This window comes from Procambarus clarkii, chromosome 11 (genome assembly GCF_040958095.1).
Source record: "Procambarus clarkii isolate CNS0578487 chromosome 11, FALCON_Pclarkii_2.0, whole genome shotgun sequence".
In the NCBI taxonomy this organism is placed as follows: Eukaryota; Metazoa; Arthropoda; class Malacostraca; order Decapoda; family Cambaridae; genus Procambarus; species Procambarus clarkii.
In genome coordinates, this window is record NC_091160.1 from 4,247,541 (window position 1) to 4,266,545 (window position 19,005).

A 19,005-nucleotide genomic window follows, 5' to 3' on the forward strand; every position below is an offset into this window, starting at 1 on the left:
ATGCAAGTCTAGACAAACTCCTATCGCCCTTACATTCTAACACAAATAAAATATTAGCACACGATTGCATCGCATTATATCATCATTAAGTAACGTGGAGATCAACTTTCTGGCTGTTGTCCGAATATCATTATTGAAATGTGATCTCCATTTAGCCAAACACAATATCTCCATTACATCTCATAGCATATGAATATTACGGTATACCAATTTTAACCCTCTATAACACAATGTAACGTAACGTAACGTAACGCAAATCAACTTTCTACAGACCAAATATCGTTTTTAAATGAAAGTATGACTTAGTCCATCTTTATTACATCTCTCACTATATAAAATATTGGCGTCTACCCCTTTTAGCCCTCTGTAACACAATGTAACGCAACGTAACGTAACGCAAATCAACTTTTTGCAGTCCAAAATGTCATTTTGAAACGGAAAGTGAGGGATTAGTCCTTATTCATTACATCTCTCGCCATATAAAATATTGGCCTCTACCCCTTTTAGCCCTCTGTAACACAATGTAACGCAACGTAACGTAACGCAAATCAACTTTTTGCAGTCCAAAATGTCATTTTGAAACGGAAAGTGAGGGTTAGCCCATCTCCATTACATCTCTTACCATATAAATAATTGATGTCTACCCCTTTTAGCCCTCTGTAACACAATGTAACACAACGTAACGTATCGCAAATCGACTTTTTGCAGTCCAAAATGTCATTTTTAAATGAAAGTATGACTTAGCACATCTCTTACCATATAATATTGACCTCTACCAGTTTTAGCCCTCTAACACAATGTAACGTAACGCAAATCAACTTTTACAGCCCAAAATGACATTTTTAAATAAAGTAGGACTTAGTCCATCTCCATTACATCTCCTTCCATATGAATATTACGGTCTACCAGTTTTAGCCCTCTGTAACACAATGTAACGTAACGGGGAAAATCAACTTTGTTGGATGTGCAAATAACATTATTGAAAATGTCATCCATGTTTAGCCATTACATCCAAACACAATAAAAATATTACCACTTTCTTGAGAAACTTATATGTGGAGATCATATCTCCAGAGTCCACACAATAAGCCACACATCACACATCTTCTGTTTTCAAATTGCAGCTCGCATCTAATTTAATGTTATTTTTTTTTGCAGAAACTACGTTTTTGAGAATATGCTCAATGTCGGCAATTACTATTCGTATCATCATCAATCTCCTTTCAGTCAACAAATTCACATTTCATATCGCGTGTGTAGATTAGAGAGAGAGAGAAGGCAAACATAGCTTGCAGCTAGTCAAAACTTATCATAACAGATATGATTTCACAGAGTTTTCAACCTTTGCCAGTTTTTCAATGTTTTCTCTTCACTCGTGCTAAGTGAGTCAGCCAAAAATGTGACATTTCATTTCATTATTAGCCATGCAATATGCTATTAGCTAGGTAGTCAAAACATATAACAAGCATTATTTCACAGGAATTTTTTCTAGCAAATATGCTTCCTTTAAGCAGTTCAACACATCAAACACCAGCAGCCCGCGAAATTCCCTTTAGTCAATAATCATCCTTTACAGTATTTCTTGACTAAAATAGCACTCCAAAACATAAATGGTCATTTTTATTCTCACTGTCGCACTATAGTCAATAATTTGTTTCGCAGAGTGGCAAGTTATGCATAGTGACGAGATTTCATGGTGTGCATAGTTTAAGAGAGTTCACACTGTATTAATTACGGTCATGAATATCTTATGTTATGTTTATGAAGATCATCACTTCTTATTTTTATCATTTTCTTGCCCCCCAGCTTTACAGTCTTCTCATATTCTTTTTCAAATAAAGTTTGCTTACTGTTTTCCAGTAGATCGGCTTCACATTACATATATTAATCAATTTTCAAATTCAGTTCAGTTTCTTTTCAATATCGCAGCTTTGCTGCCCCCATGCCCGTATCTAGTTCAAGACCTCTTATTATCAATGTCATTAATAGGGATATCATCAACCATGTATTGAATGTCTCAGACATTCAGTTAACAACGTAGTAAGTGTTTAATGAACGTGAGTATCACTTCATGTGCGCTCATTTTAGTTTAGTTTTAAGTTTTCCATCTTGAATTAATACTACTATTGGATAGCTCAGACATTGAGTTAACATCTCAGTAAGTCGAAGTCTTGCGAAGTCGGATTGCGAAAGGGATCTGGGAGTTATGATTAGTAAGAATTTAAAACAAAAGGATCAATGCATGAATGTTCGTAATAAGGCGAATAGGACACTGGGATTTATTAATCGAAGCGTTAGTAACAAGACACCTGGTGTGGTTCTTAAGCTATATCTTGCTCTGGTTAGGTCCCATTTAGATTATGCAGTTCAGTTTTGGTCGCCGTATTATAGAATGGATATAAATTCACTTGAACGTGTCCAACGTAGGATGAATAAGTTAATTCCCCAAATTAGAAATCTTTCATATGAAGAAAGATTAACAAAGCTTAAGTTGCATTCACTGGAAAGGCGAAGAGTAAGGGGTGACATGATAGAGGTTTACAAGTGGATGAATGGACATAACAGGGGGGATTTTAATAGGGTATTAAAAATATCAACACAATACAGAACACGAAACAATGGGTATAAATTGGATAAGTTTAGATTTAGGGAAGACTTGGGTAAATACTGGTTCAGTAACAGGGTTGTTGATTTGTGGAACCAATTGCCGTGTAACGTGGTGGAGGTGGTGTCCCTCGATTGTTTCAAGCGCGGGTTGGACAAGTATATGAGTTGGATTGGGTGGTTATAGAATAGGAGCTGCCTCGTATGGGCCAATAGGCCTTCTGCAGTTACCTTTGTTCTTATGTTCTTATGTTCTTAAGTGAAAATCTCTTCATGTGGGCTCATTTTTAGTTTAGGATAAGGTTTTTCCATCGTGAAATACTATTATCAGTAACCAGGTATTGGATGACACTACCATTCAGTTTACAACTCAGTAACTGTTTACTGAACATTGTTATCCATCCATGCAACCTCATTTTTTAGTTTTAAGTTTCTACATCGTAAAAAATAAAATATTACTATCACCAGCCATGTATCGGGTTGCTCAACCATTCAGTTTACAGCTCAGTAACTGTTTACTGAACATAGACATCCCTCCATGCGAGCTCATTTTTTAGTTTAAAGTTTCTCCATCGTAAAAAATAAAGTATTACTATCACAAACCATGTATTGGGTGGGTCAACCATCCAGTTTACATCTCAGTAACAGTTTACTGAACATAGATATCCCTCCATGTGACCTCATTTTTAGTTTAAAGTTTCTCCATCGTAAATAAAAATAAAATATTACTATCACAAACCTTGTATTGACCAGCTCCGGCATTCAGTTTACAACTCAGTAAGTGTTTACTGAATGCAAAATCGTTACATGTGTGGTCATAAGGTTTTCTCATCGTGAAATACTATTATCAGTAACCAGGTATTGGATGACACTACCATTCAGTTTACAACTCAGTAACTCTTTACTGAACATTGTTATCCATCCATGCAACCTCATTTTTTAGTTTTAAGTTTCTACATCGTAAAAAATAAAATATTACTATCACCAGCCATGTATCGGGTATAGCTCAACCATTCAGTTTACAGCTCAGTAACTGTTTACTGAACATAGACATCCCTCCATGCGAGCTCATTTTTTAGTTTAAAGTTTCTCCATCGTAAAAAATAAAATATTACTATCACAAACCATGTATTGGGTGGGTCAACCATCCAGTTTACATCTCAGTAACAGTTTACTGAACATAGATATCCCTCCATGTGACCTCATTTTTAGTTTAAAGTTTCTCCATCGTAAATAAAAATAAAATATTACTATCACAAACCTTGTATTGACCAGCTCTGGCATTCAGTTTACAACTCAGTAAGTGTTTACTGAATGCAAAATCGTTACATGTGTGGTCATAAGGTTTTCGCATCGTGAAATACTATTATCAGTAACCAGGTATTGGATGACACTACCATTCAGTTTACAACTCAGTAACTGTTTACTGAACATTGTTATCCATCCATGCAACCTCATTTTTTAGTTTTAAGTTTCTACATCGTAAAAAATAAAATATTACTATCACCAGCCATGTATCGGGTAGCTCAACCATTCAGTTTACAGCTCGGTAACTGTTTACTGAACATAGACATCCCTCCATGCGAGCTCATTTTTTAGTTTAAAGTTTCTCCATCGTAAAAAATAAAATATTACTATCACAAACCATGTATTGGGTGGGTCAACCATCCAGTTTACATCTCAGTAACAGTTTACTGAACATAGATATCCCTCCATGTGACCTCATTTTTAGTTTAAAGTTTCTCCATCGTAAATAAAAATAAAATATTACTATCACAAACCTTGTATTGGCCAGCTCCGGCATTCAGTTTACAACTCAGTAATTGTTTACTGAATGCAAAATCGCTACATGTGTGCTCATTTAGTTTAAAGTTTCTCAATCTTAAAATATTACTATCATCATCAACCATACTATCATCAACACCGTATCGGGCTGTCGGACATTCAGTTATCCACTCGGTGAGTGTTTACTGAACGTCGAAATCATTTCCTGTGTGCCCATTTTTTACTTGAACCCGTCTCCACTCCAAACCAGTCAGGACCTGCGGTGCTGACTCGGACCGCAGGTCTACTCAGGTTTGAGATCTACTCAAACCACCCCTGATGATGGGGAGAGTTTGCTGCCGTCTGCGCTGAGCAGCCTCGACAACTAAGGTTACGTCCTCCTGACACTGCACCACCTCCAGAAGTAGGAGAGTGCCTGGTGGAGAATGTCATCACCTCTGTGTTTACCGGCTGCACACACACCTGCTACAACGGCACCTTCCTCCAAGCAACAGACCTGGGGGTACAGCCTCAACTTGGTCAATGGTTTAAACTTATCCAAAGACTGTATCGTTTTTTCAACTCACTACATCAACAGACCGGCAATCAGCATTGTAAACAAGACAACACACAATCTTACTACTATATTGACGGCCAGTTAACAGTTTAACAACTGAACTACGGTCACTTCCCTGAGAGACAGTGAACAGTAAAGTGTACCTAAAGGAGTGGCGTCTCCAGAAGAGCGATACAAACTACGAGACAGAAACAAGTAACTCCATCTATTGGTCTCAGGTGCCATTAACAGACCGATACACCCACCCTCGACAGAGTCCAGCGAGTCTTCGGTCTCGGGTGAATATTGGTGTGTTACTTAAGCTTTAATGTTTGTTAATATATATATATATATATATAAGACAGTGAGTATGGTTGAAATAGTAAAATATAAATATATATGTATGAAAGGACAGTAAATACTGTGCATAAATGAACAAATCCACAAGGGCCGTGACGAGGATTCGAACCTGCGTCCGGGAGCATCCCAGACACTGCCTGAATCGACTGAGCTACGACAGGGTAAAAAGGGTTGAAGCCGAAGTTCTACTGAACTTACTTAACAGTGCTTGTAATACTGTGCATGTTGCAACAGTGGTCATTGAAGTTCTTGTGTTGACTTGTTTAACAGCAATTACGCAACATCCCTCGGACTGGTGTTGTGTTTTATTCATAGTGTTGAGCTCAGCTTGAGTGTAAACATTTATATATATATATATAAAATCATTGTTCTGATATTGCATATAAATATTCAAATAAGTAAAATTTTAAGTTTTAAGTAAAATATATAAAAACACTAACTACTAGGCTACTAGGCGTTTACTAACAATGGGTGTTTGATCAATGGCTTAAGACTTTTCAGCCTTGAGAGGAGTATTAACACCTCCCCCCCCCCCATCTACAATAGCTCACTGATCAACTATTAAGTAAACTCTAGGGTGTATTCATCCCCCCCCCTGTGTATATAACCCCCTTGCCCTTGTGTGTGTATGTTGTGTATTGATACTTGACAATATTCAAATGAGATTTACAAGATTTAGCTTTACATTCTATTATTTACAAGATTTTAAATACTAGGCTATGTATTCTCTCAAACCCAATGTACCTTCTTGTATATAAATAAATAAATAAATATATGTTGATTCTGGATGTGTGAACAATTTAGTCCTCGGTGTTGATCTTGGTATATATATAATAAATAAATTGATTTATATATTTATTTACATGTGTGTGTGTGAAGATACAACGACCCATTGTGTGGGGGAAAACCGCCTCGTGGGATTTATTGATTTATTTACAATTTATTACTTTACATTAATTTATATAGAATTTATTTCTTACATTAATTTATTTGTTTCGATAGTGGACTGTATAAGTTTATTCCCACAAATCGTTTCCTACACAAGCTGGGTGGGGGGGGGGGGTTATTAATGTAATAGTTTATCAATCAGAATTATCGATTGGTAGACAATTCACTACAATGTTACTAGGTGTTAAGACTACATATGCTAGTAAATACTGGGGAAGCCTTATCTGATAAGAAGGCTTCAGCATTTTGTTGGTGTAGAGTAAGTGTGTAGCCCGCTAGTCGCGTGGTCAAACAGCAGCAATATTAACTGAAAATTGTATGGAAAGTTAGTAATGTGTTGGGTTTTCCGATACATTGCATTTCTAACCAATTTTAGGTAGGATATTTCAATGTAGGTTACTCTTATTTATATGTATGTAAACAAAGTAATAAGGAAAATTTGAAAAATATACAAATCACTTTTTTATATTATTTTATATTGTTTTGCCTATAATAAATGCTTAACATTGTGTCTTGGCATTTCTTTAATGATATATTTGTTTTTAAATAAACTGATCTATAAACAAATGTTGTGTATGTGTTTATTCATTATCCAGGAAATGTCATCTGCAAGGTGAAATATGATATATTGTTGATAAAAGAGTTTCAAGGTCCACCATTATTTAAACAGACTTAACCATTGGAGTGCGCAGTTAATACTAATACTAATAATATAACTTGTTGCCAGAGATACTTGTTGCCAAGTCGTATTGCAGCTGTGACACTGTCTGTTAGACAACCGAGATTGTTACTCTCCCCATGCAAGTGTTTTGTTTGACACACTTCATTGTGTCAAACAACAGACCTATTGCTAGTTCATGTTTGTACTCTTTATATGATGCTGTTGGATCTTGGATTTATCCCAGCGTAGCTAGTCCGGTTTAACCTGTCATTAGAGAGATGAGACTAGGAGGGGGAGATGAGGAAGAAATGAGACTGCGAGAGAGAGATGAGTAAGAGAGTGAGAGCTAGATAAGTAAGGGAGGGAGAGATAAGTAAGGGAGGTTAAGAGAAGAATGAATCTTCTTGATTCACAAACCATATGTGTTCGCTGAAGTGTTTCTTGTGGTGCTCCCACAGTGAGAGATAAGTCTTGCCCCTCCCACCAATGACAGTACGCCCCCTCCCCATGCAACACCCCGGCCCTCCCCCACCGGGGTAGAGTGCAAGGCCAGTATATAACCATGCACGACACTGACCTCAGCACCACACCAGCCCTCAGAAGCCACCGTTCACCCCTCCAGCACCTGTGGAGTCCAGGTGGGTCTGCTTAGTGTCCAGGTGGGTCTGCTTATAGTGTCCAGGTGAGTCTGCTTATAGTGTCCAGGTGGGTCTGCTTATAGTGTAGCTATAAGCTACTGACTCAGTAGCTACAACTGAGCTACTGAGCCAGCCTTAAAAATGGAAGGATCCCAAGGCAACTAACCGCTACCCAATGGAACATGCCCTTCCCGGAGCATCCACTTGAGCACTGGAAAATTAGGTGATCCACGCCTTGAGTCATATGAACTGTTTACCACACTAACTATGGATGTAACGGGGAGGATTTACTGGGCCCCAATCCTTAACTGTAGCCTCTGTTCATCCAGGTTGTGAATAGGTACCTGGTTGTTAAACGATTTGGCGGGTCGTATTCCAGGGAAAATTAGGATTAAGGTCCTGTCCGAAACGCTATGCGTGCTAGTGACTGTACAAAAATGTAAGAACTCTTGTTTATATAAATAAATAAAATATAAATAAATAAATAAAACATTTCACATGCGGCTCCTAATGCCCAAGGTGAATAAAATCACATCACCCCTCCCTCTATACCCACTCATGTCTACCCTCCTCACACTTCCTCTTCCTGGTCCAGTCACACTCACTATTTTTTGTTTTACCTCCCTTCACGTATAAGTATGTATACTGGTGTATAATTATCAACATGTGTGGTGAACAAGTGCATATACTCGGGTCTGTATTGTCATACAGCATATCACTCACATACTCAGATATAGCCACAACAATCCTCTACGTCCCCTCCCCCCCCCCCCCAAGTCACAGCTTTTGCATAGATTATGTTGTCATAAGGAATTGGTACAGTGGTTGCTTCCTGCAGCCAGATACATTGTGTGGTTGCGTGTCGCCGTGGAGGTTTAGTATGGCGCCAACTGCAGCCCCGGATTCTTTGTCTGGTGTTGCCTGCGTCTTGGATCAAGTTCAAGTTCAAAAATTCAAAAAAATTCAAATGTTTATTCAGGTAAAGTACATACATACATTGATACAAATACAAATATTGATGAATTTACAAATATTGGTGATACAAATATTGATGAATTTACAGATAGAGCTAATACATACAATGCCTAAAGCCACAATTACGCAAAGCGTTTCGGGCCTCTCAGTTTCAGGTTTCGTTAAGTATGTCTATTGAAACAAGAACAACTACATTTCAAAGGGATAGAGTAGCTTAGGCTATTTCTCCCCCCCCCCCCCCTCTGTCCTGGATCTTTTCTCCTGAGAAGCGGCGCAGTGGAACACTTTGTTATGCGCGTGAAGATGCGCACAATATCGTACATGTTAACTAAACAGATTTCTCAGTCGTAACCAATAGCTTGAACGTGGGTTATTATATGTCGTCCGGTATCATACGCTCCTACAGCTGTATTTGGTCAACTGCGTAGTCAACCCTTGAGTCATACCGAATGGTTATTATCCCTGTGGTTGTGACCTTTGAGCTGTGGTTTATGACCTGAGCAGTCATAAACTGGTATTATCCCCCACGGTAGTCAGTGATTATCAAAACAAGGCACCAAGGCGGGGGAATTATGTTGCCCATCCCCCCCCCCGTCCCATCTTAGTGACCAAGAGTCATACCTAAAATTCATTGGTAGACATTGACATTGGTAGACCTATTAAACATTGATAGACGCGTTCAATTCAACTCTTGTAACAATGCATTTCGTGTACTCTGATCCAAACTAAATTAGCAGCCTGACCTATACCCAGTATAAGCCAATATTCCTCGATACTACCTAAGTAAAATTTGACTGATATTAAATAATAACTTTAGTAATCATTCAAAAAATCCCCAATGACTCAGCGAATGAAGAAATAGCTTAGCCTACTCGGCCACGGCGACCCTTACTTACTGAAACCATGTTATACGGCTTAACTAAACCATGCCGGACGACTCAACCAAACCATGTGTGACAGCTCTGTCTAAACCCTGTGTGACAGCTCTGTCTAAACCATGTGTGACAGCTCTGTCTAAACCCTGTGTGACAGCTCTGTCTAAACCCTGTCTGACGGCTCTGTCTAAACCCTGTGTGACAGCTCTGTCTAAACCATGTGTGACAGCTCTGTCTAAACCCTGTGTGACAGCTCTGTCTAAACCATGTGTGACAGCTCTGTCTAAACCCTGTGTGACAGCTCTGTCTAAACCCTGTGTGACAGCTCTGTCTAAACCCTGTGTGACAGCTCTGTCTAAACCCTGTGTGACAGCTCTCTCTAAACCCTGTGTGACAGCTCTGTCTAAACCATGTGTGACAGCTCTGTCTAAACCATGTGTGACAGCTGTGTGTAAACCATGTCAGACGGTTCTACCCAAAACGTATGACGGACACACATCAGAAAATAATGGAAATGGTGTCACGGTCCGCCCTGAACCAGTATAAAGTCGTTTACAGAAAGAGCGGCAGAGAAACGCAGCAGAGTGAGGTGAAGGGCGAGAGGTTCACGAGCTGAAAATTGTATTTAATGCCATTTAGATAAAGTATTATGGATGATAACCTCTGGTTGAGTATAGGTTGAACAAACTGGCACTTAAATGCCTGCTTTGAATGGCTTTAGCTTAATGTTAAGCTCAGTGAAATAGTCTGGCTTTGCTAAAACAGCTTTTATTGTTATGTTGTGGGTTCGATATCTGCCCTACAAGGGGTAAAGTGCCTGGTGATGTTCAGTCTGCACACAATTGGGAATAAGTTGTATAACCAATTTTATACAGTTTAAACAATTTAAAAATAATTTAAGATTGTACTTGTGATAAGTGTTGTCATTACCACACGAGAAGTGGGCAGCTGTGTTGTGTTGGACGTGGCTGTGAGGAACCAGGTGGTGGTGCTGCAGACGAACGCAAGTCGCAGCCTACACAACACGGTTCACTCACGGATTTTAAAACACGAGAACTTTCCAAACCTAACTCAACCTAACTCAACTCAACTTAGCCTAACCCAGTCTAACCTAGCCTAACACAACCTAAACTAATCCAACCTAACCTACCTTAACCCATCCTAATATAGCCAAGCCTAAACAAGTCAAACCTAACCTAACGTAAAATTTACGTAAGTTAACGAAACCTAACCGTCCCTACGATAGCCTAAGCTAATGTATCCAAACCGAACGGTTTTGACCATCAGAAAACGGATGTTGTCGAAACGTCTTGTGGATAGACCTTGATCATATTCCTAGACCTGTCTTAAGGAGGAGAGATATAACTCAGTACCTCCAGTGCCGAGAGGCAGGATAACGAGAGGCTTTCACTACCAAACCAGTCACAGACCAGTCACAGGTTATAAGCATCACCAGAGGGGTAACGCGCATATCGTAAGATAATATTTCCAAGTGCTTCACACTGAAAACAAAACACACCCTACCAAAACAAAAAAAGACCACTATCTGGCGGAGGAGGTGGTTTACCTTGCCCCTCTTTGTTATGCGACTTCTGTCGACCACCTCCGGGAGCCGCCGTTTTCGTTTCTGCCGTTTTTGATTTAGTGATTAAAGAGTTTATGCGGCCCCGGAAGCAGGGGAATCGTTCCCCTACTGACATGGAGTATTTGATATGGGAGGCCTATAAGCACAAATATCCTCTGTATAAGTTTCCTGAGAAATATTCGCCTCCCGTTGAGGTTTGTTCTCCTGTCCAGTAATTTATTTGGTTTGCTATGTGTTGTGAGGTTGTATCCGGTTGTGTACTTCGATGTGCATGGGGTGCGGTTGTGTGTGTGTGGGAAGGGGGGGGGGGAGCGGGTTTTTGTTCCCGGTTCCTGCATGTTCCGATGCGCGCTTGTTTGTTGAGTGTTTGTGTGGCATTGCCACACAACACACAAGGACCACACAACACACAAGGGCCCCACAACACACAAGGGCCACACAACACACAAGGACCACACAACACACAAGGGCCACAGAACACACAAGGGCCACACAACACACAAGGGTAACACAACACACAAGGGTAACACAACACACAAGGGCCACACAACACACAAGGGCCACACAACACACAAGGGTAACACAACACACAAGGGCCACATAACACACTGGGGCCACACAACACAACAAGGGCCACAAAACACAACAAGGGCCACACAACACACGAGGGCCACACAACACAACAAGGGCCACACAACACAACAAGGGCCACACAACACAAGGGCCACACAACACACGAGGGCCACATAACACACGAGGGCCACACAACACACGAGGGCCACACAACACACTAGCGCAACATAACACACGAGGGCCACATAACACACGAGGGCCACACAACACACGAGGGCCCTGCCTGTTTTTGTTCCTATTATCATGCATTGCAGATGTATAGTTGCAGAGTGCTCCTGGCAGTATGGGTTCGAGTCACTTCTGGGGTGTGAGATATATATATATATATATATATATATATATATATAATATATATATATATATATATATATATTGTGATTTTATTGGATGAACCATAGATTGGTGGGGGGGAGGAGGTTGTATTGTGGGACAGTTGCTTAATTTAGAAACTGTACTTGTGGTCGATCTCGAACCCATTGTTGATGTGACGACTTATATTGAATTTTGTAACTAGCTCATCAAGATTGTAACTTGCTTAGCTAAATGAATTGTGGGGTTCAGTCCCTGAGCCCATTATGTGCCTCTGTAACCCTTTCCACTATCACCCACAAGATGGGTATGGGGTGCATAATAAATAACCTAAACTAACTATTGTGTGATAATTATTAATTATTTATATTATTATTATAGTATTTATTATAATAATAATTATATATAATAATATTTTTATATTTATTATAATAATAATTGTTGTATTTAATAATTATCACTCTTCCTTCTAATTTTTCTTGAAGGAGGCCGGCCTCCGGTGAAAGAGGGTTGTGACGATCTCTGTCAGGAACCCGTAGGTGCGGGACCGGGACGTCCACCTCCCCGGGGTCGTGCGGCCCAGCTCTGCTTCAGGAGGCTGGGGTCGTTCATACCCTTGCTGGGGGTGGTTCTTCTCTGGCCCCGACCACGGCGGTCTCCGGGTTTGGAATCCCTGTGCCTTTTTTTCACCAACTTCGAGGTCATCCCCGGAACTCACAGTTCCTGCGACGGCGCTGGAACCTATCACATTGGCGTGTTGCCTTTCCATTGGAGACTTTCAGCGCCGTGGAGAGGGGGGACCTGCTGCCTGGGTAACAGCTTCTCCGTATTAACCTACCCTGGCTTTATGCCCTCGTGAGGCCTCTCCAGACCAACAACCAGAGCGCAACACCACAGTCTTCTGAGACTGATGTATGCCTACTACTACTATATATTGTACCTAATAGCCAGAATGCACTACTTAGTCTACTATGCAAACCCTGGTTTGTCTAATAAGCAGAGGTTTTCCTAAAGATCTTATGAAATAATATAGCTTTCCATTATATTTTATATGATTAAACGTATTTTTAATTTGAAACTAACATAGATATACGACCAAAATTACCTAACCTATCATAACCTAAATTAACATAACTAAGAAATATTTCATGTTCTTTATTAATATGATATAGTAATATTATATTAAGAATATAATATATTATATTAAGAACTATATTATCTTAATATAATATAGTAATATTATATTAAGAACAAAAGAAATGTTCTTATTAAGTTAATCAAACATAAGTCAGTAATTCGTGTACTAAATATTATATAATATTATTTGGAATAAACCAATTTGGAAAGAAATATTTGAAAATAACGAAAATCATTCTGCATTTAGGCCAAGTAGTGCGGTGCGACATATATATATATTTTCCAAGGAAGGGTGGAGAGAAGAAGTTCTATAGACTCAGACAGCCACCTTTCCCCGATATATTTGGAAAGGGCCATTGATGCCGACTCCTTTTTAATGGGAGTAGAGGAGATAGACCTCGAAGTTCCCACTCTGGGCACATAGCCAACATTACTCACCCTTCAACGCTGGATGAGACTAGGTCCAAGCGTCTGGCCCCCCCACCCTTGAGCAGAAAAAAACATTCTCTCTTAAATATATATATTTATTTAATTCAACATAATTGATTTGACTCAAAATGTGATATATCTCTTGTGCGACACCGCAGGGTTGTTCAACAACGTGGCTACGTATCTTAACAGCAGACGATTTTCAATGGACAAATGGAGGCCATCCAGTACGAGCCCGATTGTCTGGTGGTGGTGGGCCTCAGGAAGCACACGGGCGCCCCACAGCCCATTGTACAGGTCCCTCAACGTCGCCCTCCTCAATGTTATATGGAAGATTGTCTCTGGTGGATGATGATTCTAGTGGATGATGTGTCTGGCGAGTGATGATTTTGGTGGGTGATGTGTCTGGTGGATGATGTGTCTGGTTGGTGATGAGTCTGGTGGATGATGTGTCTGGTGGATGATTATTTTTGGTGGGTGATGTGTCTGGTGGATGATGTGTGGTGAGTGATGTGTCTGGTGGGTGATGAGTCTGGTGGATGATGTGTCTGGTGGGTGATGATTCTGGTGGATGATGTGTCTGGTGAGTAATGATTCTGGAGGGTGATGAGTCTGGTGGATGATGTGTCTGGTAGGTGATGATTCTGGTGGATGATGTGTCTGGTGAGTAATGATTCTGGAGGGTGATGATACTGGTGGATCATGTGTCTGGTGGGTGATGATTCTGGTGGGTGATGATTCTGGTGGATAATGTGTCTGGTGAATGATGACTCTGGTGGATGATGTGTCTGGTGGGTGATGATTCTGGTGGATGATGTGTCTGATGGGTGATGATTCTGGTGGATGATGTGTCTGGTGGGTGATGTGTCTGGTGGGTGATGAGTCTGGTGGGTGATGATACTGGTGGATCATGTGTCTGGTGGGTGATGATTCTGGTGGGTGATGATTCTGGTGGATGATGTGTCTGATGAATGATGATTCTGGTGGATGATGTGTTTGGTGGATGATGTCTGGCAGGTGATGTGTCTGGTGGGTGATGTCTCCGCTGGGGAAATGTCTTCACTTCATAATTCTTTTTTGTTTTCCTTACTCCTTTCAAACATGTTAAAATCATTTCTTATGTCATCTTACATCCAGTTAGGTAGTAATCCACCGCAAGTCTATAATCTTATGGGCCATCAAATCATCAAGACCAGACAACAGGAAGTAATTATCCGAGAATAGGAAACTTATTGATAGTTAAACACTTGAATACAACCCATTAAGAACAATGCAAATGTAAAAAAATGTACAATTAAAGTGCATTCGCGATGGCAGTTCTTGGAAGACTGTCGGGCGAAGGTATGTGGCTAGGCACATACTTCAAGTCCCTCCATACTTCATACTTCATTCCAGTCCCTACTTTAAGTCGTAAAATATGATCGCCATCTTTCTCTGTCAACATCCTTCACCTTAACGTAATTCTTGTTAAACCTTTAGTTTATCAGGTTTCTTACTAAGTTCACCGAATAAAAAAATATATATACAAAAATATATATATTATATTTCATGTAATTAGTGCAGAAAAATAATATAAATTAATTAAGTCAATTTACCGAATCAATGCAAGCAAGCTTTAATGTTGAAGAACCAACAGAGAATCTCAGAGTTTTGAGGTTTCATAAGTAATGACAAACACACATACTCTCATAAGTAATGACAAACATACACCCACTTTCATAAGTAATGACAACATACACATACTTTCATAAGTAATGACAACATACAAATACTTTCATAGGTAATGACAAATAAAAGATAATCTTAAAGCTTTGTGGTTTCGTCAAAAGCCTCATTGGTGTAACAATGTGGGTCTTGACCACGTTGATCTCTGGGTTCAACGAGGACTCGCAGAGCATGGTCTCCCAGTCGGACTGTGAAGCCAGCTTCAGTGACACTATTGTTGGAGTTCAAGTGGTTAGCTTCGTGGTTGTTGAGGGACACGACGGGCGAGAGGTGGGATGGGACTGGTCCTGCACGACTCCAGTATACAAGGTGTCCAGGGACTGGAGCTGGGTCCTGGGAATTAGTCAAACCAAATTCTTCTGGGGCAGACATGTTGGGTGGAAGATCTGGAAAATAATGGATTATATGAATAGTGGAAAATGTTGATAACAAAACTGTATGAATTTCTATGATGCATTTCATTAATATCAAATAAATAAACATCACACACAAAACTTTAAAAGCAACTTAGTTGACAACTTACTTGAATTCCTCTTGTTCTCCTGAGTGTTTACGGATCCATCGTACTGGCTCTCCAGCCAAGCGTCAGCTGGGTAGGCTGGCTCCCCGTGCTTCAAGATGTCCATTCCTGGCGTATAGATATTGTTAGAGATATAGAACATATACAATGTATAATGAATGCGTTCATAACACTAAAAATATAACAATTATCAATTATATAATACAAAAGTGAAAACTTTATGTATTATCTTCACTTGCCTGCAATTTCCATTTCTGGAGGCACCCTCAAGAGGCCGAGCAGCCTGAGGGAACCAAACATAACTAAACAGAGACCACCAGACCAGGCTACTATGGCCAGCGCCCCCACTATGTTCCAGGCGAGGACCTCCGCGCTGCCCCCGTACACAATGCCACCATCCTGGAAGAGGGCCACAGCAACCAGCCCCCACAACCCACCTCCCATGTGTACAGCCACAGCATCAAGTGGGTCGTCAACTGTGGAAGAAATATTTATTAACTTTACATCCACAACCTCAACAGTCCCAATATGCACGTACGCTTCCCAATAATATAAAATTTTATAAATATTATTATTTAAGTATATGCCATCTACAGAACATAACGTTAAAGTTAAAATATTTCAAACTCAAGTTAGATAAAACTGGCTACTTGTTGCCTTCTTGAGACAAAGTTAAGAAAACTGAGCGGTGAGAGAAGCAGTGACGTACCCTTCAACTTGGGCAGAAGGGCGTGGATGGCGAGGAACACTGATCCACCCACTGTACCAATGACACTGGCACTCCACGGCCTTACAACGTTGCACCCGGCACTGATTGACACCTGTCATGGAAACATGTCCTTAAGCATTGGATAAACAAACACAGACATATTGCAAGTAACACCATTTTGATAAGAAATTTGTTATGTTATCATAATACTAAGTTAAGTTTAAATCAAACGTTTGTCAATTAAAATTTACAGCGAGCAGAGTCCATCATACTAGCACTAATGGACTCCCGGCCACACAGCGCAGAGCAGTACATACCATGCCAGCGAGAGAACCATTAAGAGCCATTAGGAAGGACCAGGTGGACTCCCTCCCACACAGCACAGAACGGTACACCAAGAGCACAGCGATGCCTCCTGAAGACGCCGAGATCACAGTGTTAAAGACAGCCTTGGCAATGGCTACAGCATCACCCTCGTGGCTGATGGACGCTTGGGACCCTCCGTTGAAGGCCAGGAACCCGAAGAGCAGGATGAAGCCTCCCAAAGCTGCCAGCTGGAAGTTCAAACACAACTTTACACCTCCACCTTGACGTGTAATATTTGTATTAAACATGATAATCCACAAATATTTATATCTTGCTTCATGACTTCAGATAATATATTACCACTGTTCTATGAACATACCGGCACAGAGTGTCCACGTATCTCCTTGCCCTTGGGTCCGAAGCGACCAATTCTGGGCCCAAGAATTACAGCCCCAACAAGAGCTGCCACGCCCCCTGTGAGGTGGACGACGCCAGAGCCACCGAAGTCCTGGTAGTGTTGAGTCTTGAGCCAGCCAACGTCTGACCAGGTCCAGTGTGACACCACCGGGTACACCACAGCTGTACAAACACAAATATTATCATAACTGAGCTGTTACAACACACAAACATGATTAAAACACGGCACACTACAGCTGTACCAACACTGCTGTATTTTATAATGTATCTATTAATTCCGTGGGAAATGTATTATTGTTTGCATTGCCTTTTAAATTTATTGAGAAACACATAAAGTTTAATTATAATGATCAGTGTTAGGCTATTATTGTCTAACAAATTGTCTTTCTCTCAAGATTGCCCTGTTAAGGTTCCTCTCAAATATTATCTAAATTATATAAATAAAGCCAGTGAGTAAAGTTATTTATTCATTGACTACAAAATAGTGTAAAGTATCCTGCTAAATTTGAAGCATACTTTACAGAGAGAAAGAGGCTTCACACCCACCTGACAGCACGGTCGTGTAGATGAGATAAGCATTGAAGGCACACCGCTCAGCCATCGACCCCGAGATGATGGTGGAGGCTGTGGTGGCGATGACGAACTGGAAGAACCAGAAGGCCAGGTGCTCGTCCGACAGCCCGTACGACGCCCAGTACTCTGTAGCAGAGAAGCTGTTCCCGCCTCCAAACGCCAGCGGGAACCCCACCAGCCAGTACGCTATGCCACCAATGACTGGGGAGAGTAACAGGGCAGATGGTAAGTACAGGGTGGGGACGATTGTGGAATTCATATTATTATTACTATGTGAGGCTTGGTGGGAGGAAGTCGGTTAATTAAATACAGAGAACAATTTAGTATATAACACCAGCAGATGGAAAAGCAAAAGCAGGAAATTACAGGAATACAAGAGTCGGCAAAGTTATATACATTGAGAGCTTACTTTAGCTATGAGATAGGAATAAAAAAATCATGTGCTGGTTCGCCAGACATAAGCCAGATACGATAACAAATAACGAAGGTGTTTGATAACTTACAGACATCGAGCATGTTCTTGAGAAGGATGTTGGTGGTGTTCTTGGACCTTACGGAGCCTGCCTCAAGGAATGCGAACCCGGTCTGCAAGACTGAAATATAAACAAATGTTAGTCAAAAGTACAAATTGCATTCCAAATACATTATTCTAAGCATAATAAAACAAAATCTAACACACAGATTATTGTACGTCTATATACAACTATATAAAATACAACTATTTTATTAATATACAAAATGTGAAATAGGTGCCATATATATGTTTAAATACTTGAAAAAAGAGAGAAAACACAGATTTTGGTACTTACTGAATATGAGGATGCCGAACACAATGAGGAAGAGGGTGTCCAGGTCCTTCTGCAGAATGTCCAGTTCCCGGGACATTGGCGTCGGGTTCTCGCCAGACATTAGTAAACTTACATTGTGTCCGGCATCCATATTTGTTGCTGCCAGCGAGACTTCCAGATCTCTCAAATTGTAGCTTAAAAATTATTAGCAAAATAAATTTCCAGACAAAATTAACACGTCGTAAATTCCTGTGGATGTAATGTGGAGCAAGCCAAGCAGCTCCGAGGGTCTCGCCTTCCTGCTGCCAGGGCCTGCAACCTAATATCTAATTTCAGCTGATTGATTGATTGATGAAGATTAAGCCACCCAAGAGGTGGCACGGGCATGAATAGCCCGTAAGTGGTGGCCCTTTTGAGCCATTACCAGTATCAAGAGCTGATACTGGAGATCTGTGGAGGTGCGAATGCACCCTGCATGATGGGAGATGTCTCC

The 19,005-nt window shown here is 40.5% G+C and overlaps 1 protein-coding gene across 1 annotated transcript; it reads right to left on the reverse strand.

Annotated features, from left to right (window-relative positions):
* Positions 1–15,277: 15,277 nt before the first annotated feature.
* LOC138363509 (putative ammonium transporter 1) lies at positions 15,278–18,663 on the reverse strand. Its single transcript, XM_069322865.1, has 9 exons — positions 18,534–18,663; positions 18,228–18,317; positions 17,698–17,925; positions 17,114–17,313; positions 16,746–16,982; positions 16,429–16,540; positions 15,959–16,195; positions 15,723–15,827; positions 15,278–15,585 (listed from the first exon to the last, which is right to left on the reverse strand). Exons 1-9 carry the CDS (start codon positions 18,661–18,663, stop codon positions 15,278–15,280), a joined length of 1,647 nt encoding a protein of 548 aa, XP_069178966.1.
* Positions 18,664–19,005: the final 342 nt, after the last annotated feature.